The sequence below is a fragment of the Pongo abelii genome, chromosome 5 (genome assembly GCF_028885655.2).
Source record: "Pongo abelii isolate AG06213 chromosome 5, NHGRI_mPonAbe1-v2.0_pri, whole genome shotgun sequence".
Taxonomy (NCBI): Eukaryota; Metazoa; Chordata; class Mammalia; order Primates; family Hominidae; genus Pongo; species Pongo abelii.
In genome coordinates, this window is record NC_071990.2 from 158,828,281 (window position 1) to 158,852,193 (window position 23,913).

Here is a 23,913-nt window from a genome sequence, read left to right on the forward strand (position 1 = left end):
GAATTTTATAGTAAAGCTTAGATAAATATTTCATGTAACATCTTAAGATGCAATCATTCATAGTAATTTTAGTGCTCTGATTTCTGTTTGTTTTCAGATTGAAAAAGCAAATGTTTTCTATGATGGTTTATATCTGGAAGCTGCCAATTGAGCCCAATTTCATAAGGCTTATCTTTATAAATAAGTTAAATAGGATAATAAGAAATAGTTCAACTTATTTTTATTTTATGTCTATCTCTTTAAACAGAAGCAATGTTAGAATATCTCTTTTTTTATTATTGAAATGTAAACTGTGGCCACCTTTGTAAATACAATATGCCATTTAACCTCAAGCCAAACTTAGATCTGGGATTATCTTACCCTTCAGCTGCCTCAGTGGACTTTCTTTGAAGCTACTGCTTTAGGTTCTCCTGGAGCAGAAACCTGCCCGTCTCCAGCTAGAGCCTTCACCTGGTAACGTGGGCCCGTCTCCCGAACACAAAACCCTGTGTTCTGAGAGTTGTTTTTCAAACTGTCCTCTGTTAGTGTGCTAGATGGATAACATCAGCTTTTTCTCAATCTGTCTTGATTTGGGGTCCTCTTTGTCCTAATGAGTATTGCACAGCTCCGTCTGTGAACTCACTTCTATTTGCCTGGACTCCTGAGAGTGGATGTACCTGGCCTTCCAGTGATGTATAAAGATGTGTTTTCTTTATCCATTTGAATCATCTGCCCACCAAGCACCTATGTGTTGTACTCAGCACTGTTGGGCGCATGAAGAATTTAACATCCATTCATTTTTTTAAAAAGCAATCGTTTTGTTAACCACCATGTCCCACACACTCTGCTAGGCACCGAGGATAGTGAACCCAGGTGTGATCCTTGCCCTCATGGAGCTAATGTTTTAGTGGGGAAGAGAGATGATAAGTGAGTCAAAATAAAATTAAGTGATTACCAGTGATTATGAAAAGTGCTATGAAGGAAGGTGAGTGGGAAAGGGCAAGGGTTGGTGTGACCTCTGATCGGGTGTCGAGAGAGGGCTGAGGGGTGAGAAGGACCCAGCAGTGTGGAGAGCAGATCGCGGGCGAGCCGGGAGGAGGGAACGGGGGAGAGAGGCTTTGCTGAGGGAAGGAGGACGATGTTGTCTTCTGGGAACTCTGGGACCTGCAGTGCAGTGGAGGGGGAGAAAGCTCTAGGAAATGGGGCTGAAGGGAGAAAGGCAGCAGCCAGAGCTCACGAGGTCTCACAGACAGGGTCACATGTGTGCATTTTATTCTAGCGCCAGTGGGAAGCCTTGATGATGTTTTGTTTTGTTTTGTTTGAGATGGAGTCTCACTGTATGGCCCAGGCTGGAGTGCAGGGACGCCATCTCAGCTCACTGCAACCTCTGCCTTCTGAGTTCAAGCGATTTTCCTGGCTCAGCCTCCTGAGTAGCTGGGATTACAGGCACCTGCCACCGTGCCCGGCTAATTTTTGTATTTTTAGTAGAGACAGGGTTTTACCATCTTGGCCAGGCTGGTCTTGAACTCCTGTCCTCGTGATCCACCCACCTCGACCTCCCAGAGAGCTGAGATTACAGGCGTGAGCCTCCACGCCCGGCCAGCTTTGATGAGTTTTATGCAGGGGAGAGATATGCTCTCATTTCCTTTTGTATTCCTGAAAGTTATTCTGGCACCTTTGAGGAAAATGAACCAAAAGGAGCAAGACTGGGGTTAGCAAGGCTGAGTGGTCGGTGGTACAGCTGTGGTGTGGACAGGAGAAGACACAACTGGGGCTGGCTTTGGTAGAAGTAGAAATAAGGAAGAAGTACCACTCACGATCTGTGTCGGAGCGGAGTCACCAGGACGTGCTGATGGATGGATCACACTTAGAGGAAAGCAGGAAAGGGTGGCCTTGTGGGCATCCCATGTGTCAGAAGGAGCATTTGGAGGAGTGGCAGTGCCAGTTACAGAGGTAGATAAGTCTCAAGACCCAACAGGTTTGAAGGAGAAAGTCAAAGGTTCTGCTGGGGCGCAGCAGAATACAGTGCAAGCCTGCAGTTGTTTGCAGTTGACCTGTAAGGGGTAGTGCGAGTCAGGTATTCAGAAGTCTGCAGGCTCTTTAGGAGCCAAGTTTAATGGTTACTGCTTGAGGACACCAGAGGGGAGAAAAACAGCTCTGTGCAGGGAAGAGCTGGTACCCTGGGTCTAACGGGTGGGATCTTTGAGTGACCAGAGAGCTGCATCCCAGGGATTGGGCAGGGAGCAAAGGCTTGGAGGGGGCACGCACGGCATGGCCAGCCTGGCAGGGGCAGAGGGTTTGCAGTACAGCAGTCGGTCACTGTTGCTTTTTGTAGGGATTTTATCTGCAAGAGAGGTTAAGGTCATTTGCCTTTTCTCCCTCTTCTCCCCTCCCTAATTTAAGTCCACAAGCCATTGTCTTCCTGGGAATCCTGATGGGAATTCAGGGTTAGGACCAGGGTTTCACCAGGGCACCCTCCAGACCGTCCACGCTGAATTGAGATGTCTGTAGCTATTTTTTAGGAGAATCTTATGGTACCAGCCTTCTCCCCTGCCACCTGCCATATCAGTCCATGTCCATTTGTATGTATGCAGAGATTATGAAACACCTGCATTTATATGTTTCCATTTATTTCCCACTTAGGTTTTATGGCAGGCACACAAAGAAACCCTCAGATGGCTCAGTATGGACCTCAACAGACAGGACCATCCATGTCGCCTCATCCTTCTCCCGGGGGCCAGATGCATGCTGGAATCAGTAGCTTTCAGCAGAGTAACTCAAGTGGGACTTACGGTCCACAGATGAGCCAGTATGGACCACAAGGTAAAACCAAAGCTTCTCCAAAATGCATGGCAGCAAGTTGTAGAAATTTTCTTAATGTGCTAGTCCTTCAAGATTTTAATATTGTAAACATATCGTAAGATCCATTATCTGTTACCTGACAGGTTTGTGAGGTTCATACAAGCCCACAGTACTTTAGTTGCCCATAATGATGGGAGGAATAATTACAGCCACTATTGGTGAAGCATTTATGTATCAGACACTTGGGTAGGTGCTCATCATCCTTGTGTTACTAATGAAGTAGGGGACCCCTATCTTCTGTGACGTGGTTCTAAACGTAGAGAAAAAGACACAAGCCACGTTCTCAGGTTTCTGATGTTAAACTTGGGCTTTGTTGGGCTGGATTCTGGTTTGGCCCATCCCTCTTAGTGATCACCGTCAAAACCCTGAGCTGACGGCTGAGGACGGCATTGCCCCGCACATCCCTCCCAGTTTCTCTCCGAGGTGCCACATCAGGTCAGCAGTAGCTCTCACTTTCCCAGTCAACCCCAGTGTGACTCTTCGGAAACAGGACAAAGCCTGAAATGCTTACATGTCTTTCACAAGAGAAGATAAGGGAGGAGCAGAGAACTAAGTGGAATCATGTCCAGCATGCACCACTGGCCTTCCTCCTTCCTGGAAGTGGATGTAGGTTTTGTCAGATACACATAGAATCCTTTTATCAAGGTTTTTAACCTGATGTGTGTAGGTATACATATATATATATTTTTTCTAAGTCACTTTTAGCAATAAGACATTTGAATTTACCACCTTCCCTATATTTTGTTTATTTAAATTAGACATGAATGGATAATTGAGAGAGAATGAGATAATCTGGCACAATTCCCAGAGTTCCCTCACTTCTGAAAAATACCAGGAACATTCCAGGTGAAGATGATGAGTGCCACTGGGAAACTGTAGTAAAATGTTTACCACTTCTACAACAAAACCAGGTTTGCCTGGGGTAGAGCCTTAGTATTTCCTAGAGGCGTTTGCAACTGTTCAGCAAACCCATCTATGAGGCCAGGCAAATAGAAGGTGAGGCCCAGTCACCTCCTTTTTACCTGCTGTTTCTCAGAAAATCGCATCTTTCTGATGTATAGTACTTTACAGCTTGAAAAGCGAGTTATTATCTTGTGTTCTGAAGATCTTTTTCCGAAAGATCTTAAACAGTTTCAGTGCTACCAATGGAGCATTGTTTCTTTGCCTTAGAGGGCTTTATTATATTTACTTTCCAAATATTTCTATTGGTAGGAAGACTATGGGGATACCCAAGAAAGCAAACGTCTATATAGAGCCTCTCCTGCCTTTTTTCTAGGCTTGTCCTGAGAGTAAGACTTGGTGTTTTGCCCAATTCTCTTTATATCACATCATCAAGAGTTTTCCATGTTAGTAATTCCAGTAAACGTTAGGAATTTCAGTCCCAGTTGACAGTAATGATCTGCTTGTTCCCTGTCAGTGCCCGGTAACTATGACATGTAGCAGTTTGTTGCTTAGCAGAGGCAGGACTGTGGGTCACCCACCATCCTTACTGAATGTGGTGGGTGTCGTCAAAGCCAGGTTTCTTTAGCTGTCATGGAAAGAAGAGAGCTTAGTGGCAGTTGGAAAAATGGTTTATAACTTGTGGTAGGCACAGAAAATGCGGGCTTTTGCTCTTAATGTAATTGGAAGCAAGATGCAGACCTTGTTCTCAGAATTGGGTGTGGCTGAAGGTCTAGGAGTTAACTCTTAAGACCATAAGCCCTTCCTGGACTCTTTGAAATTTGTCTCCATACTCTTAAGTAACTCAATCTTGTAGCCTCTTTTTCTACTACTCATCATATGTTAAGACTAAGCCTTGGGCTATCTAGTAAGTCTTTTGTGAACAACTAAGGAAGAACTTTTGCTATAGGAATTAATAGCAGGGAAGGAAATTACTATAGAATGGATTTTTTTTTTTTTTTTTTTAACTAAATCCCTGTTTTTCAGTATCATTGAATGTGAAGACTCTTAATTTAAAAGCGCTAAGCCCAGGAGAGTTCTTATCCAAACTGCTGTGTCTCCTTGGAAAACTGCTTACTCTCTCTGAATTTCTTTTTGTCTAGAAAATGAGAAAATGAGATTATATTACATTGGAAGTTGCTTCCACTTCTAATGTTCTATGAGTAAAGCCTTGCTTCAGTTCCAGGACCTTCACTGTTACGGTAGCCCACTGGGTTCCTGCATCACAGTTCAGCTTTTTGTTTGAGTGTTTTAAGGCATGAACCTTGAGTGTAGGTTAATAGTAGAAACGATCTGAAATGAGAATGATATTCCCACACTTGGCACTCTCTGGTGCCTGAAAGTTGGGCACCCCTCCCAGCACCATGCACCCTTTTCTCCTCTCCTGAGTGACATTGCCACTTTGTTCCCCTCCAAGGCATGTGTGCTCCTGGGTTCCTGCATCAGCTTGGAGCGCTGTGTGCTGTGAGGGTCCTGGTACTCCCAATGTCCAAATCAAAATCATCACCTTTTCCCCCTTGGAGCCTCCTGTCCTCAACAAACACTCAGCAACAGGAGATCACATTTGCAACATGTGTTGTTGAGTTCAATAAATGCTCTTCACTTTTTCTGTCTTTGTTATCCTTTTAGAAAGGGATCCTAATAAAGGGTTTTTTTTCTTTCTCCTCTTGATTAACTACTCAGATTATTAGTGACATATTCAGCTTCCTTCTTTGCATTAGAAGTGTTCATATCTCTGGAATGATTCACTCATGCAGCCACCCAAGATGTCATCAGTCTCCTTTTTCTGTTTTTGTTCTTAACTTCATGGCTTGCTTCTGGTTTTGCTTTTTTAAAGAAGTTTCAAATATTTCACAGCTGTTTTACTCACATTTTATATGAGCAGCTTTTCCAAAATTGTTAGTAATAACAACCAGCATTTATTGAACATGTTACTATGTCCTGGGTCCTATTTTCTAAGTGTTTTTTATATATTAACTCATTTAATCCTCACAGAAGTTGCTGTTATTACTCCACTTTACAGAGGAAGAAACTGAGGCACAGAACAGGTGAATAGTTTTGCCCGGATGCACAGTGACTGCAATGGTCAAGCCAGGATCCAAACCCAGGCTGATTCACCCATTCTCTTAATTAATGGGAAGCCCTCTGAGGCTGTCTCTGTTTTGTAAATGAGAACACCAAAGCCTTGAGAAATTTAATAATTCGGCCATGATCCCACAGCTGTTACAGTAAGTGGCCAGGCCAGGGTTCCCACCAACGGAAACTGACTTACGAGGGGCCTCTCGCGTGGTCATTGGCGGTGTTGCTTCCGACACCTTAGCTGCACTGCCTTCTCACCGGTTCATTCACTGAGCCACTAGGGATATAAAACCAAAATGACAAATAACTTGCCTTTAAGGAGCAAGAAACATTTTAGGAATACAGGCGTGGAAATGTATATATAAAAAAATACTGGTTGGGCATGGTGGCTCACGCCTGTAATCCCAGCATTTCAGGAGTCCGAGACGGGTGGATCACTTGAGGTCAGGAGTTCGAGACCAGCCTGGGCAACATGATGAAGCACTGCCTCTACTAAAAGTACAAAACTTAGCCGGGTGCAGTGGCGCATGCCTGTGGTCCCAGCTACTCGGGAGGCTGAGGCACAAGAATCGCTTGAACCCGGGACGTGGAGGCTGCAGTGAGCCGAGATCATGCCACTGTACTCCAGCCTGGGTGACAGAGACCCTGTCTTTAAAAAAACAACAACTACAACAACAACAAAAATACTAAAGAGATTAAGAATGTTGCTCATGCCCATAATCTCAGCACTTTGAGAGGCTGAGGCAGGCTGATCGCTTGAGACCAGCCTGGGCAACATGGTAAAACCCCATCTCTACAAAAAGATATAAAAAAATTAGCCAGTTGTGATAGCACACACATGTAGTCCCAGCCACGTGGGAGGCTGACATCAGAGGATCACATGAGCCCAGGAGGTTGAGGCTGCAGTGAGCTCTGATCACACCACTGCTCTACAGCCTGGGTAGCAAAGTGAGACCCTGTCGCAAAAAATAAAATAAAATAAAATTTCTATGATGTGAAGAAGGGGGAATGTTAGAAATGTATATTAATACTATAAAATCTGAATTGTTAAATAAACAAATGAAGCCAATATAAATGTGTAAAAATACTTAATTACAGTGTATTTTATGAAACAGCACTTTGCCACCTTCAAGCAAGCACATGTAATAATAACTACCCTTGCAAAGTGTTTGCAAGGAAAGAGGACTATGGGGACTTGCTTTAATAAATAGAAAGGATTATGTAATTAACATGTTAATTATTAATAAGTGAGTTTGTATGGGAAAAAGAGAGCTAAAATCAATTTCATATCCATAGCCTTTTTATTTCTTAAGGACAAAACTATCTTGTTTGTTTTTTGTGTTCTCTAGAGGAATGTCTGTCACACTGACTATTCAGAAATACTTTTTGCATGTTGTTACTAGTTACAAAATATAAACACTCGGGCCTTAGTTTTGCTGTGAGTAAGTAGAGTTACCTTGGGCAAGTAACAGTAGTTCTGAGTCTGGATTCCTCCCAGGCCTCACTCACTCTGTAATAGCCTATGGGAGTCTGGGTAGGGCCACCACACACAGCCGTATGGGTGGTGCTGACACCTGGGTTTATGCCTAATTTTTATTGTGTGTGTCTTAGGAAGCAGAGGACTTACAAGTAGGTGAGTCTCATGAACTTTTTATTTCTAAATTACTTTGGTAAAGGTGTTTTTCAGAAGGGTTTAAAGATTTTTTTTTCACTAAAATAAATTAGATGCCATCTAGAAATTTCCTTTTCTCTTCATTCATTATATGTGTCTCATAAGTTCAACAAAGGCAAACTTTAAATGATATTCAGTTGAAATGAATACAGTTCCAAACTACTGAATTACACAGCAATACTCTTAAATTGTGGTTCTAGAGGGACAAGGTATAGATGTCAAGAGTTGTGGGCCCACTAGCTACTTGTGGGTACCTTGTAGGCTCTGCAGTCACTGAGACCCAAGATTTCGGTCTCTACTCTTCTAAGTTCAGAACCTCTGTCTTTGGTTGGTTGGTTGGTTGGTTAGTTGGTTGTTGAGACAGAGTCTCACTCTGTCGTCCAGGCTGGAGTGCAGTGATGCAACCTTTACTCAATGCAACCTCGAGCTCTTGGGCTAAAGGGATTCTCCCACCTCAGCCTCTCTAGTAGCTGGGACCACAGACATGCACCCCATGCCAGGCTAATTTTTTTTGTATTTTTTGTAGGGACAAGGTTTCAGCATGTTGCCCAAGCTAGTTTCAAACTCCTGGGCTCACAGGATCCACCCACCTCGGCCTCCCGAAGTGCTAAGATTACGGGCATGAGAGAACCTCGGTCTTATTATTGAATTGACTTAAATGCAGCTGCTCTTCTGCAGACGTGGGGTCTGTCTGCCACATGGATTCATTCTGTGCCATCAAAAGACTTCCCTTGGTTGGTGATGCAGATTGACAAGATCCTCTCCTCTGACGTTCCAAAGACTAGATTTTGTGCAGGTCACTCGCCTTCAGTGTGCTCATTTTATTGTTTTCTTGTAACAGGTTGATGCACTTGATGAGGCCACAGCTTCTTCTTATCTTAACCTTGTTTTTTGGTTAAATTGACAGTGCAAAGCAAAAGGATTAATTCCTTGTTCTTTGCTGTTATGTTTTCCTAAGGAAATATCCTAAATCTGTTTTGCTAATATTAGAAAAAACAAAAATTGAATTAAATTATTTCATAGCAAAGGATAGGTGAATGTAATCAAGTCTTCTTGTGATGCCTGAATCTAGCCTTCAAGTTATAAGACGTAAGCATGAATTTTTCTTAGACTGATAATCATCGTGATTTTGATAAGATCATCACATCATGATTTTATCAAAACCTGGGAATTAGGGAGAAAAACTCGGGAAAATATACAGCACAAATCAACTTAAAATGAAAAAAGAGAAAAAAGCAGCTTTAATTTTGACTCTGGTGAGGCTAATTGTTTTACTGCAGTAATTAACATCAGCAGCACTTAAGAGGGGCGCACCCCCTGCCCTCGCCGTGTGACCAAGTGCACCGCCGTACACACCGTGTCAGGTGGGCTTCATTAAGACAGCGATGGGTGGCACCTAGAGAGGCAGGGTGTGGACATGCAGCTTCACTTGCCCTCTTAGCAAGGTACCTTTTCCCAAGGTCCATCGCTCTTCCGTTTATTCGAATGTTTAAAAGGAAATTACCTGTTGACACATTTCACAAATCTGTCAGAGCCGTACCAGGCACCCTGGAGAAGGGTCCCACCAGCTGTGGTTAGCGGCAGCCAATCGGGACCCTCCCTGGCCTGCCTGCATGGGGTGCCTTTCCCCTGCAGTCTGTGTGGGGCATGCAGTGCACAGCAGCTGAGCCTGGAGACAGCCTCTGGAGTGTGTGACCCTGCCACTTCTGATGCTTAGATGCCTTCGGTTCTTACCATAGAGACTTGACTGTTTCACACTGCAGTTGACTATTGGGTTGGGTTAATAGCTATATATATATATATATATATATATATATATATATATGTGTGTGTGTGTGTGTGTGTATATATATGTGTATATATATGTGTGTGTGTGTATGTATATATAGATATATATTAAACTATATATCTATATATATTAAACTATATATATCTATAGATATATATAGAGATATATATGTATATTTTTTTAAGATGGAGTTTCGCTGTGTTGCCCAGGCTGGGGTGCAGTGGCACAGTCTCGGCTCACTGCAACCTCTGCCTCCTGGGTTCGAGCAATTTTCCTGCCTCAGCCTCTGGAGTAGCTAGGATTACAGGCGCCCACCACCACACCCAGCTAATTTTTCATATTTTTAGTAGAGGCGGATTTTCACCATGTTGGCCAGGCTGGCCTCAAATTCCTGACCTCAAGTGATTTACCCGCCTCAGCCTCCCAAAGTGCTGGGATTACAGGTATGAGCCACCGTGCCCAGCTTTTTATATATTTTTTAATGTCAGTGCTTACCTTTTATACATTCTTCTATTTGAGGAATAAATTGTGTATCTGTGCGTGATGAAAGTAAAACTAGGGATATAATGCAATATGATGATGTAAAGATAATTTCTTTTCACTAATTGTAAAGTTATTAGAACACTTTTTGGGCCAGGTGCAGTGGCTCACGCCTGTAATCCCAGCACTTTTGGGAGGCTGAGGTGGGTGGATTGCTTAAGCCTAGGAGTTTGAGACCAGCCTGGGCAACACAGTGAAACCCCATCTCTACTAAAAATACAAATATTAGCCTAATGTGGTGGCACGCGCCTGTAATCCCAGCTACTCAGGAGGCTGAGGCAGGAGAATTACTTGAATCTGGGAGGCGGAGGTTGCAGTGAGTCGAGATTCCACCACTGCACTCCATCCTGGGCAACAGAGCGAGACCTTGTCTCAAAAAAAATAAAAAGAACACTTTTTGCCTATTCCTTGGCTGATTTTATCTATTCATTGTCAGTTATCCAACAATAGTTACTATATTTTTTTCCCTGTAGCAACCACATGAGTTAGAGAATCTTTCATTATACCCTTTTTATAGAGGAAGAAACTGAGCTTTGGAGTAACAGGTAGCTTTCCAGAGGTCACCTGCCCAGAACCAGATGGTGAGACCCACCTCCTGGGAGGCCTCTCTTCTTCACTTGCTGCCTGGACATCAGCTGCTGGCCTCGGAGCATACCCACGTGTCCTTGGGGTGCGCCTCTGACGTTAGCCGGGATCCGCTTCTGCCCCGGAAGACGCAGCGGCCTTCCACATGGCTGCCTTCCCCTCCCCACTCTGCAGAGTCCTCCCTCCTGTGTTTCTCGCCATCATTCTCGTTACCTCATGACATTTTCTTGATTTCTTTACTTGCCTGTCTCCTGCCACCAGGACATAAGCTCTTTGTCTTCATTCACTGCTGAATCCCCAGCATTTAGCACAGAGCCTGGCATGTAAGAGGCCCTTAATAACTCTTTCTTGAATGAATTTTGCTAAGGCAGAGTAATCCAGAGTCACTGATACTCCATCCCTCCCTGCCTTGAAGCTTGACTGGTATTGGGTTGATCATTCGATGGCTAAGAGCAGTACCTGGTATATTATCCTTGTGGAGAGAGACTAAGGATAATTTTTGTCTGTTTCTGTGCTTCCATATTTTCTGCATTGAGCTTGCGTTACTTTGTAATTAAAAAGGAAGACAATAATTGTTGTAACATAAATGGAAAAAAACTACCAAAAGTGAAACATTGAAGTGACATTGTAAGGTAAGATAATAGGTCTTTCTCCTTTTTTTACAAATTTTGTGTAATATTGTAAGTTTTACATTTTAAGGAATTTTAAAATGCATATTGACCTAAGAGAAATATGGTACCTTATATATAGTTCAGAAAACAAATTCTCTCTATTTATTCCCACAAATAGGATTTAATGCAACTTGCGGTAAGTCAGCTTTCATTTTGATGAACCTGTATTTGTGATCATCTACTTGATACAATTCTCTGGCTGAAAGAGCAGCATTGTGTGATAGATCTAAGTAGAAAGATAGACTTGAAAGAAGCTGTATTGAAATAGAACTTTATTTTTCACAGAAAAGATCTTACTTAAATATGGTAACCAGCAAATAAACACATGAAAAATCCTCCAAATTTTGTTTCATTAGGGAACTGAAAATTAAAGCCACATTGATTTCTATTACATACTGATTCGAATGGCTAATTTTTTTTAGGTTGAAATATCAAGTGCTGGCAGTTAGAACTCTCACACAGTATTTGATGGGAATATATACAAAATAGTACAGCCACAGTTTGGCAGTTTCTTATAAACACGTACTTTGGTAAGTACAGCCAGCAATCTAATTTCTAGGGTTTTACCAAGAAAGATGAAACATATTCCTACCACACAAAGACCTGTATACAAATTTTTAGCAGCTCTACTCATAATTGCCAAAAACTAGAAACCATATCCAAGAATGGACTACTACTCAGCACTGAAAGGGAATGTACAGATGCATGCAACGGTGTGGATGGATGTCAAAGGCATGATGCTAAGAAGCCAGCCACAAAAGCCTATACTGTGTGACTTCATGTGACATTGTAGAGAAATAAAATGACGTGAACGGAAATCAGATCAGTGGTTGCCAGGGGGTGGCGTGGGGATGAGGTTGACTTACAGAAGGGAAAGAGGGAACTTTCCCCTCCTTTCATTTCTTGTGAGAGAAATATTCTGTACCTTGATTGTGCTGTCGATTACAGGATTATAGATTTTTTTATATCTCAATATAGACATGACAAAGCCGGGCACGTTGGCTCACGCCTGTAATCACAGCACTTTGGGAGGCCAGGGCAGGTGTATTGTTTGAGGCCAGGTGTTTGAGACTAGCGTGGGCAAGATGACAAAACCCTGTGTCTACTAAAAATACAAAAATTAGCCTAGCATGGTAGTACACACCTGTAAACCCAGCTACTTAGGAGGCTCAAGTGGGAGGATCACTTAAACTCAGGAGGCAGAAGTTGCAGTGAGCCGGGATCACGTCACTGCACTCCAGCCTGGGTGACAGAGCAAGACTCAGTCTCAAAAACAACAACAATAACAAAAAAAACCCACAATATTTTGTAGTAACTGTTATAAAAATCATAAACATCACTGGCTACAAAACAAGATAAATGCATATTTAGCCCTAATTCACAACTGCCTTTATATAGTATGTAGCTAATTATGCATTTCTTTTTTCCACAAGGGTGAGATTTCTGATTTATGGCATGCACCTCCATTTTCTCCTCCACCATATAGGGAGTAATGCAGAACCTTGCCCATAGTAGTTGTTCATAACGGTTGAGTGATTGGAACTTAGAAGCAAAATTTCATATATGAGTGGAAACATTTAGTAGTTTACAAAAAGCAGTAAGCTCTGAGTATGCATTGCAACTAGCAACTTTAAATATTCTGGAGTCAGGTACAGAATTTGTTGTGATCTGCCTGAAATGATGATGGTGACTTGAATAGGGTCTAGCTTCTGCTTCCTCTCTCTGGTGCTTGAATGGAACTCCTGGTGGGTAGAAATCTGAATTCATTTGGTGACCAATTTTCCAAAGCTAGTGTGCCAAGATGAACCCACTTGAAAACTGTGGGCTCTTGGACTTGGCTGCAAGACCAGTCCAGCTGAGGTGGGCTGGCCCGGCATCTGCCGCCTTCATTGTGCTTAATGCTGGATCCATCTGTTTTCTGTCAAAGCCAGTGCCAACAAATTACTAACCTATTAGAGAAACGTGGAAATAAGATTGCACTTCTCATTCCTGGCTTTTCCTCTCATATTTTGCTTGGCTTACGTATTTGGTTTTTGTTTATTTTGGGAAGAAAGATACGTTATCGAGCAGTTGGGGGGGGCATGAATCATTTTTCGCCCCATGCACACATTTTTAAAAGATGCGGGGCGGGGGGTGATGTTAGTGATGTTATGGCCGTTGATGACGATGGCAGCTGTCATTTGTTAGGCAGCGCGGTGCCTGGCGCTGTACTTGTTACTTTCAACCTCTTACTCATTATCGTAGTCACTTTACAGATGACAGAACCACAGTTCAGAGAGGTTAAACCACTTGTCACGCTGCTAGGGAGTGTCAGAACCAGTATTCACACCCAGATTCTGAAGCCTGTGTTTTATCCATTGTTGCCTCTTAAACCATTTTAAGCCTTTAGAAACTATTTTTATCCAGGCACGTGAGTCTAATGAGGAAAGTTTCAAAGAAAAGAAAAGGGGACTTTGTATTTCTGCTATCCGATAGAGGTTTCTGTAATTAGAACATATTTCCTTGATATGTACTTTTGAGTGCCAATTCATGGAATCAGCCCAACTGATTGGAGAGAAATAGATTGGCACCCCTGGCCTAAGCGCCTTTCTAAGCACAAGTGCACACACGCATGTCTTGGTGTGCATATCTGTGCTTGAACGCATGCTCCCCCAGGTTGCAGATGCTTCCTGCCAGGAGACGAAGACCAGCTGCTGAATTGAGCAAAGCTATTGAAACATAGCTCCTCTCTCTTTAGTATATAACATGAGTGAGAGATGGAGGTAGGGTACAGAGTAACTTAACATCTCAGTAGTTTCTTTACTTTGTGTTCATTAAAATACAGCCCTTGACTCCCAGTTAAACCCAGGAGGTTAGAGTGCCAGCATTTCCCCATTCCAGCTATAAGCAGAGTTCAACAAACTCAGAAACCTTCTTTCTCTAATAAAACTTCATGATGGGTATAGTCTCAACGCTGGTTTCTAAAACAAGATTAAAATGTTATTTCATTTCCTTCTAAAGCAAAGGGCACATAAGTTTTCACTGAAAAAGGTTTCTTACCAACTGAGTCACTTATCCAGTGTTGGGGGAGGGTGGAAACTAGCCCTCAAGTAATGGCATGAATATATGAATTAATCACTTGTGCATTCAAACTATGAATGAGTATATTTATTTTTAATAAAAGCAAGGGCTAAGAAGGAGCACTGTATTTCACTGATCTTACCAGATCATCTGGAAGCGAAGGGGATGTGAGCTTGGGGAGGAGGAGGGAGGAGTCTGAATTCCTTCTCACAGGGAAAAGTCGTGAGGACTGGGACTCTCTCTGGGTAAGCGTGGGAAGAGGAAGGGCCCAGCAGCTGGCCCCTGCTCTGTGCCACCTACCAGGGTGCACAGAAGGTGCCTTTTCCGCCGAGACTGCGTGACGGGAAAACAGACAGGGGAACGTATGTGTGTCCCGTGGGATGGGAGATTCAGAAGCAACTTAAGAAATTTTTGTAAAGAACTTTGAAACTGATGAACAGTGGTGTTTTTTTATTTTTTATTTTAACTTGAAAACAAAGTATTGATGGTATCTGCAAACTTCAGCTGTGCAAAAGCAGTGCCTCTTCATGCCGAAGCAGTTTGGCTTTAAGGAGCCACCAATAAAAAAGCTAATGGCGTGTGGCCCAGCGCACCCGAGGTGTCTGCGCTGTGCCTCTCCTGTTCCTGTTTCCTGTTCCCCTGTGTCTTCCACTTTCTTTCACAGTTCCTCAGATCTGTCGTTGTACACTCTGGCATCCCCTGAAGCCTTTCTCAGCCTTCCAGATGGTGTTCGGGATTAAGGAAGCTGCTAACTTGACCAGGTCTTACTTGCTGTTGCTAGTGTAGCAGTTTATTAGCTTGTCCCAAGACCGGTCTGTATCAGGAATCCACAGATTGTGGCCCGCTCTGGCCCACTACCTGTTTTTGTAAATAAAGTTTTATTGGAACATCATCACTCCCATCTGTGTGTGTGGCTGCTTTGGGGGCTACAGTGGCAGGATTGAGTAATCGTGATAGAGACTGTTTGCCCCAAATGCCTGAACTATTTCCTATCTGGCCTTTGACAAAAAAAGTGTGCTTGCCCACATCTGCTCGGACAGTGGCCTGTGCGTCGCCTGTGGGGAATAACACATGCCTCCCGGACAGCCAAATGAAAATGCACACAGTGGCTGTCACAGAGAGCAGACGCGCAGTAAATGTGGAGAAGTCTGCAGAGGTCTCTTGCAGATTTGTAGGTGATAGAACTTTATATGTGTGAATTTAAGAAAGCTGGTTTTGACCATTAGGGTAACATTGTTACATCAGTGTGCTTTTTCTTAAATATTTGAGAGACTATGTAGCAGAGTGTGTCATGCTTGGACTCTAAGCTACACTCCAGGCTGCCTGGGCTCAGACCTTAGTCCTCCAGTTGTGAGCCACGTGACCATGGGACATTTGTCGTTATTCACAGCCCCATGCCTTAGGCTCCTCATCTTCAGCATGAGGATTATAATAATGTGTACTTCCTAGGCTTGATCTGGGGATTGAGTTAACACAAAGAACTTGGAACTGAGCTTAGCACGTAGTAAATATTAAGTGTTTGCTTTTATTGCAGTTACTAATCCAATCCTATCTCTGCTGGAAATCCTTGAGAAGCTCCTCCTCATGGACAGGATAAACCTCAAACTTAGAAGCCTGGTACACAAGGCCCTGCCAGACTCAGCCTCTCCCCTCTATCCCCCCGTCAGCCACACACAGCGCCCCAGTGGCTGTCCCAAGTCAGTCTGCCCTTGCCATCGAGCCGGTGTCCCCAGCTTCTCAGCTATAAGTGCCCTTTCCCCTCTTCTGCCATAGTCCCCAGCCAACAATGAAGCCATCAAGTGGCACCCACAATTTTGACACTTTACATCCATTATATGGTTTAATCCTGAGAACACCTCTTCACGTGGACAGTGTTAGGATTTTCTGTGTTTTACAGAGAAGAGAATGAAACAAGAAAAGATGCAAGCAACTCCCCTAAGGTCCTGCAGGCAGGCAGTGCAGAGGCTTACCCAGCTGCAGGCTCTCCCAGCCCCTGAAGCCAGCTCCTGAGGGTTCAGCTCCAGAAGTGCTCATTCAGAGGACTCTCCACCAACCCCACCAAGGGGACCCTCAAGCCCTCAGCCCCCATCAGACTCACTCTCCCTTCTCTCTTGCACTTTTCACATTGCATGCTTTTTTTGTTTTGCTTTTATCCTTTTTCTTGTTTTTACCCTTGCTGCTTTACTGCACACACGCACATGCATACCCATACGTGCACGTGCATGCACACACACACACACACACACACCCATGTAGATTGTGAGCTTCTCGAGTGCAGGAATTGGATTGTATTTAGCTTTACGTCACCTGTGCCTAGAACAGCTTCTGGCATATAGTAAGTGTTTAGTTATGTTACATGGATGGAGAAAGGCTTCCAAAAAGTAGTAAGGACTGATTGGGAAACACTAATCCATATTCCACACACACACTTGTCTTTTACATTTATGTAATTTCAACATTCATTTATCAGGAGGCAGCACGTTTTATTGGTCAAATACATGGGTCCCCGAGTCAGTTTGCTTGAGCTTCAGTCCTAATCTTCTAGCTCTTGATTTTTCTCATTTGTAAATGGAGTCCTGGGGTATCTATATTTCATGTGGTTATTGGAAGAAATGAATGAATTCATTGGTGCAAAGCACTTAACCAAGTGCCCAGCACATACTGTGGTTCAGCAGCTATTATGATTGAAGTAGTATCATGTGTACCTTTGATTTACTTGAATTTATCTACACAAAATCAAAAGGTGTGAAAGGAAAGGGAAAACAACTGCCATCCCTCACCCCTGCCTCAGGCCCTGCCCACCATCCCTCACCCCCGCCTCCAGCCCTGCCCGCCACCCCCCACCCCCTCCTCCGGCCCTGCCCTCCGTCCCCCACCCCCGCCTCCGGCCCTGCCCGCCATTCTCCACCCCCGCCTCCGACCCTGCCCTCCGTCCCCCACCCGCTCCTCCGGCCCTGCCCTCCACCCCCCACCCCCACCTCCGGCCCTGCCCGCCACCCCCCACCCCCTCCTCCGGCCCTGCCCGCCACCCCCCACCCCCTCCTCCGGCCCTGCCCGCCACCCCCCACCCCCCACCCCCCACCCCCCACCCCCGCCTCCGACCCTGCCCTCCGTCCCCCACCCGCTCCTCCGGCCCTGCCCTCCACCCCCCACCCCCGCCTCCGGCCCTGCCCTCCGTCCCCCACCCCCGCCTCCGGCCCTGCCCGCCATTCTCCACCCCCGCCTCCGACCCTGCCCTCCGTCCCCCACCCGCTCCTCCGGCCCTGCCCTCCACCCCCCACCCCCACCTCCGGCCCTGCCCGCCACCCCCCACCCCCTCCTCCGGCCCTGCCCGCCACCCCCCACCCCCCACCCCCGCCTCCGACCCTGCCCGCCACCCCCCACCCCCTCCTCCGGCCCTGCCCGCCACCCCCCACCCCCCACCCCCCACCCCCTCCTCCGACCCTGCCCTCCGTCCCCCACCCCCTCCTCCAGCCCTGCCCGCCACCCCCCACCCCCGCCTCCCCCTCCGGCCCTGCCCGCCACCCCCCACCCCCGCCTCCGGCCCTGCCCGCCACCCCCCACCCCCGCCTCCGGCCCTGCCCTCCGTCCCCCACCCCCGCCTCCGGCCCTGCCCGCCCGCCGTCACCCCCGCCTTCGACCCTGCCCGCCAGCTCTCCTGCTGCCGTGTGCCGTGCTTCTGCTGGGACAGTTTTCCGAGATGTGGCAGCCAGCACAAACCAGCTGCTCGATCTGGAACTCAAGCAAAAAAAGAAAGAAAGAAAGAAAAAAATTATTCCCAACTTAGAGGAAAACTGGGGCTCATGTCAGGTTCCCGCGCGACACCTTCCTGTAGGGTTTTAAAGGATGATTTTGACCATATGTGCATGTCGTCTTACACGTTGTCTTTTTGAGCCCTTTCACATGACTGTTGAAGGTAGCAGCGATCTAGTGGTGCTCGCCATTTTGGTTAAAATATAAGAATATGTGGTGTTGAATGGATTGAGGCAGCACTCGGTGTCCCTTGCCTATTCGTAGGGTTTGTTTTTTGTTTTTTGTTTGTTTCTTTTTATGACCAGCCTGAATTTCTCTTCATCAGTGCAGTGGTCCTCTGGGGCTGTCTGTATTTGAGTCACTCTCTGAGGGCCTGGGAGTGTGCAGAGAGAGCATGTTTGAGACTGGCAGCTGCACCAGCACCAACAGGAAGGGCCTATAAGGATCATGACTAATACTCCATGCTGATCGCATTGTTGGACAAAAAGTATTTCCAGTGAATGTTGTCACAAGTTTAAATAAAAGGCTTTACTTTGTGTTTGCTTTTTGTTTAGGTAACTACTCCAGACCCCCAGCGTATAGTGGGGTGCCCAGTGCAAGCTACAGCGGCCCAGGGCCCGGTATGGGTATCAGTGCCAACAACCAGATGCATGGACAAGGGCCAAGCCAGCCATGTGGTGCTGTGCCCCTGGGACGAATGCCATCAGCTGGGATGCAGAACAGACCATTTCCTGGAAATATGAGCAGCATGACCCCCAGTTCTCCTGGCATGTCTCAGCAGGGAGGGCCAGGAATGGGGCCGCCAATGCCAACTGTGAACCGTAAGGCACAGGAGGCAGCCGCAGCAGTGATGCAGGCTGCTGCGAACTCAGCACAAAGCAGGTACGCCACCCAGGAGCACGCCCCGGGCAGGTACGCTGTGTGTCTACCCGTGACCACGTGACTGCGCACATAGCTGCATTGTTCCCTGGGGTCACACAGAGCAGTAGAATGTCACTGTGCTTGGCCGTTCTTTTTGTGTTAATATATTCTGTAGCATCAAGGTCAGAGAACTAAGTGACAAACCATGTTTTATGATACATGAGGAAGGAATGTGAGCAGTGGGCATATCAGTCGTGGGAGGTGATTGGAAATGCCTGTGAATAGTCATTGCAGCAGCAAACCAGATCTGGTTGCACAGGGAAGTGTCTGCGTGGTACCAATTGAAGCAGTGACTTTTAAGCAGGAAATACTAAAGCTTAGGAACGATTTAAAATCTAAAACATTGAAAAGGAACACACTCCCCATCTTTTTTTCACCCTACCTCAAGAATCTTCATAAAATACAAACTTTGTATGTATACATACGTGTATTGTGTGTTTGTCTAAACGTATATGTGTGAGATTTAGATACTTGACATTCTTACGTTATATTTTATTTTTCCAGGCATATCTATCTGTCCAAACCAAAATGTGGTTTAAAAAGCAAATATAATATTTTAGAAAGTTTGAGTTGATAAAAGGCTTTAGCTACAATTACTTACTCATTTTTAATCCCGACTTAAAAATTAATTTTGAAGTAAATACTTGACCTGGATAAAAATAACATAATTAAAAATTTATAAGGCAAAGGTGAATATGTTTTAAAAGCACATGTAAATATGTTTTTAAGTAAAGTACTTTGAAAGATGTGTATCTTAATGGTATCTTCAGAAGCAAAGGTAGAAGATTCCGATTTTTGTCAAAGGGAAGCAAAAGCTAAGGTGTGTGTGCGTGTGTGCGTGTGTGTGCGTGTGTTTTTAAATGTGTCTTTTGTTACTTTTCCTCTGAAGCTGCTATCTGGGGAATGTGGGACCCCTCCAGTTTTATTGTTTTCTCCAAATAATAATAAATTTCCCTTGAGGAAATAAAATGAAAATCAATCATTATCTTTCTTTCTGTCTCCACATTACGATTACTTAAAATCTTCTGAACTCCAGCAGTCTAGCCCTCTGCCGAACCTACACAGGCTTTAGGGAATGTTTTTGTAAACCTGTTTGTGAAAACTGGTTTGGCTGTTCAAATTGAAGTTCTTCTAATTCAAATTTAAATGAATTGTCCATTGTTGCAACTCATAAAGCACCAGTTATTTTCTTTTTTTAAGTAGAAAGTATTTGATTGCATTTTGGCACGCAGCCTTTGGGAGGAACCTCAGAAGATAACCAGAGAGAGCCAGGCCTGATTTTGTGTGGTTACAAAGCCATGCGTGCCCCCTTTCTGAGTCAGTGTTTATATCATCCTGTAGTAATCAATATATAAATACACATCCATGCATTGCCATTTTCTGTTTCTAATGCGTAGACCATTCCAAAGCCTTGCCTTCAACTTACTGCCCATTTTAGCTCACCAGGAGTTTAAATGGGGGCTGTATATCTTCTTGTTTGCTTTTACCAAAGTCAAAGCTGTACTTTAAAATGGTAAATGGAGATTAGAATTGAGAATCTTACTTTTCTCTGCCTGTCCCCACCCTTTTGTTAGAGGCATTTTCTGTACCCCCCACCCCTCAGGCAGTGGCAGGATGCAGGGTATTCAACTTGCCTCCATGGTCTGTAAGCCCCGCACCTACATGTGGGGGTGACAGATATACAGGGCTTCATGCTTGTGCATCAGAACAAATCCCAAGAAGCTGTTCTTCTGTTCCACTTTAGGCCACCATACATTAGGTCGCCTGCTTATCCCAGCCAGTCTGGGGCTGGCGGACGCCCCATGTTTTCTTCCCAGCACCCCAACTATGGCAACTCTCAGGCTCCCATGGTGCACCAGCCTGACCAGTACGGGTAGGTAGCAACACACCCCGACTTGCTGCGGGACCTGGGCGTTTTCTCTGAAACTGTTAATGATCGTGCCGTCTGGCCACGAAAGGAACACCCAAACCAAGAAAGCGAAACACCTAACAGAAAATCCATCTCCGAGGGGGTTGTCCTTCTGTCCATTTTTGTTGGTGTGTTTGTTTCGTTTTCCTTTCGTATTAACAGTACTGTGGCCGTTCGGTGGAAACCCGCATGCATCCTCAGGCCCTGTCTGTGCATGGCTTTCGGCATGGCTGCTTTCCTTCATGCCTGAGAGGGAAATAGAAACTTTGATCTGTGTCGAAGACATGATGTCACCAACTCTGGCGTCATTTCCCCCGTTGTTGTCGTTTTGTCTAGGAACCTGTGTTGTGCAGCGCTGTTCTCATGACTATATTATCACTCCTGCTGCTACAGTGAGCGGCTGCCATACCCACCCCCAAATTAAGAGCACAGCATCTCATTTGACAAGAGACTCACTGCAGTTGAGCTGACAGGCTATTCATAGGACTTAGGAGGGGTTTCATTATATCACCACCAAGCAAATGTCTGTGTCAAAGACTTCTATTATTTTTTCTCCAGCGAGTATCAGAATATTGAAGTCACCAGGAAAATACAACAAAATAATCCAACAGATAATTTTCTCTCTAAACACAGTGTTGCCATATTATTCTCAATTTCAACACAGGAATTACATACAGCAACAAAAAGTATCTCTTCTTTCCTACTACAAAACTATGTAATATCAGGTTCTGTCACCATGTTTACGTTAGTAAATGCTCTTAAAGTCTATTACTATTGAGTGAATTACTAAAAAAAAAATTATTGCTATCATCCTGGGCAGACTTAATCATGTTTGGTAGTTAGTTTTAGTAGAGACATGCCTCATCTTTGGTTAAAATCAAACAGGGAACTATCACCTAGCTTTGTTTAAACAGTAAACTTATAGAACTATGCTTTCACTACTGGTTATGAATGCCTGACAGAGCTTTTTAGGAGTTTTATATTCAGTTTACATTTATTTAGACAGAACAAATGATAATTTTGGAATCGAGAGTTCTAAAGTCTGTAAACATGGCCTTAAATGTAGACCAACAAATATAGAATCCTGTAAACATCATCCCCAAAGTGAAATAACAAATATAGAATGAGGTGAACATGCTTATTCTTGGGAAATTGTCTTTTCCTCTTTGTTACTTTCTTGTGGTACCTTCAAGGTCAATTCATGAGTCAGTAGAAAGATAACAGTCGGAGGAAGCAAGCATTCATCATCTGCAGCTAATCCATAGGATCTGTCCTTTTACCAACTCCGGAGGCCTCTTTAGACCCACAAAGCTAGTTTGGCTGTGCCTTGCCAAGCCACATTAAGCAGCTGTGTAAAATGAATTTAAATGGCATGCATCAGAGTGAAATCTCTTCCACTGGGGCAGAAAATCGATGTTAGCTAACCAGCACGAGGAGATCAAATCTGTATTTCAGCCAGCAGCATCCAGATAGCTTCCTTAGAGTACAACACCTCCTCCTTAATTAAAAATAAGAAAAAGAAAAATGTTGGCGTTATTCTATGTAAATCTTATAAAGCACACTTGGCAAGGGCTCATATTCATAGCCCCATGACTGTTAGCTGTGAATTTTAACTTTTATGTCTACACTATTTCTAAAAAAAGAAAGAAGTTAAGTTTTATTTCTATTTTAAATCTTCCTTCTGTTCACTTCGCAATACACATAACCTGTGTTGTGCCTTTTTTCAAAGCAGAAGCTTGAATCTGAGAAAACATGTGTATGACATGTTTTAGTGCTCTGGGTTGAGAAATCTGATTTTCAACATGCTTTTGCTTTACTTATTTAACAGCTCGTTGCAGCAAACTCGTGGTTTTGCTTTGGTTTTTGTTCCCCCATTGATGACTCTGTTAGGTTGAAGTTAGGTTGGCGATTAGAAAAGCTAGTTTGCTAAATGTTAGTTTCTCTTTGGGAGAGGAAGAAATGGCATAGTGTGGGATTCACAGAGCTTGTCAGAATGACTTCTTTCTCAAGGCACAATCCCAAAGGACCTAGAGCCCATGGAAGAATTTGAAAAGGACAAATTAATGATGAAGGTGGAGCGTGAGTGAGTGTGTGTCTGCAATTAGACAAAAACAGAATGCTCTTTGTAAAAATGAAGGATTGGGGCAATTATGCTTCCGATTTTCTCAGCTGGTCAAGTATAAGATAGTAGAGAGAAAAAACATGCAAGTTTAACTGGTTAGAAACTGTTTTATTAATTTCTTTGAGAGTGACAGTATGAAGGTAAAATCGACCTGCTGCATTGAATAAATTAAGAAACATAGATTAATTTTTTTCTTTTTCACTTTTTGAGTAAATTCCTCATTTTGATCATCAGAGGATTTACAATAGAATCTGGTGAATCTTCTTGTTCAGGTACTAGATTCACTGTGCAGTAATATCCAGTCATTTGAAGTTAATGGTTTATAAGTAATATCTGTACAGAACCCTCCTCCTTCGACACACTGATACACTTTTTATCTGAAAATACATTGTTGTGTACAGTTTTAAAGCATTGCTAGTTAAGGAATTTACTTTTGAAGATATAAGAAACAGAGAGTTGGAAATACTAGCTGATCTTACTAAAAGCCTACTTCAGGAATGGCAGTTTAGTTCCATCCATCTGTAGATCAGTTCTCGTGGCTCTCTGTAGCATCATTTGGAGGATTCTGAGCCATTACCTGAGCATAGGTGAGCCAAAGTTTGCCAGAAGCTTAGGAAGAACTTTGGCCTGCCGCTTCCTAAAGAGCATAGCTGTGGATCCCAGGCTAAACACAGGCTTTAATATAGCTCACTACAACCTCAAATTCCTGGGCTCAAGCAGTTCTCCCACCTCAGCCTCCCAAGTAGTTGGGACTACAGTCATGTGCCACCATACCTGGCTGATTTTATCTTTACTTTTTTCTTGGAAATGAGCTCTAGGAGGAAGCATGATTTCACTGAATTTACAGAAGATCTCACAAGCCCTAGATCTTTAAGCCAGGGTAGATGGACAAACAGATTTTAATTCCTTAAGGCCTGCTACCCTAGCACCTCACATATATAAATTTTGATCAAGTCTTGAGTGACTTGAGATTGTTTGTGTCAAAATTCTGGCAGAGATCTTTAAGATAATACTGTGTTCATAAGAAGAGGT

At 44.1% G+C, this 23,913-nt stretch overlaps 1 protein-coding gene across 10 annotated transcripts in view; it reads left to right on the plus strand.

Annotated features, from left to right (window-relative positions):
* Nucleotides 1-23,913, plus strand: part of ARID1B (AT-rich interaction domain 1B) — a 433,110-nt gene that overhangs the window by 354,018 nt on the left and 55,179 nt on the right. For 5 of the 10 annotated variants that reach the window (XM_054558365.2, XM_054558366.2, XM_054558369.2 and 2 more), the window contains 3 exons: nt 2,623-2,802; nt 18,484-18,811; nt 20,595-20,723. In XM_054558365.2, coding sequence (XP_054414340.2) covers nt 2,623-2,802; nt 18,484-18,811; nt 20,595-20,723 — 637 coding nt within the window. The remainder of the gene's footprint in view (nt 1-2,622; nt 2,803-18,483; nt 18,812-20,594; nt 20,724-23,913) is intronic. The other 5 variants (XM_024248190.3, XM_024248192.3, XM_024248188.3 and 2 more) reach the window with 2 other exon arrangements.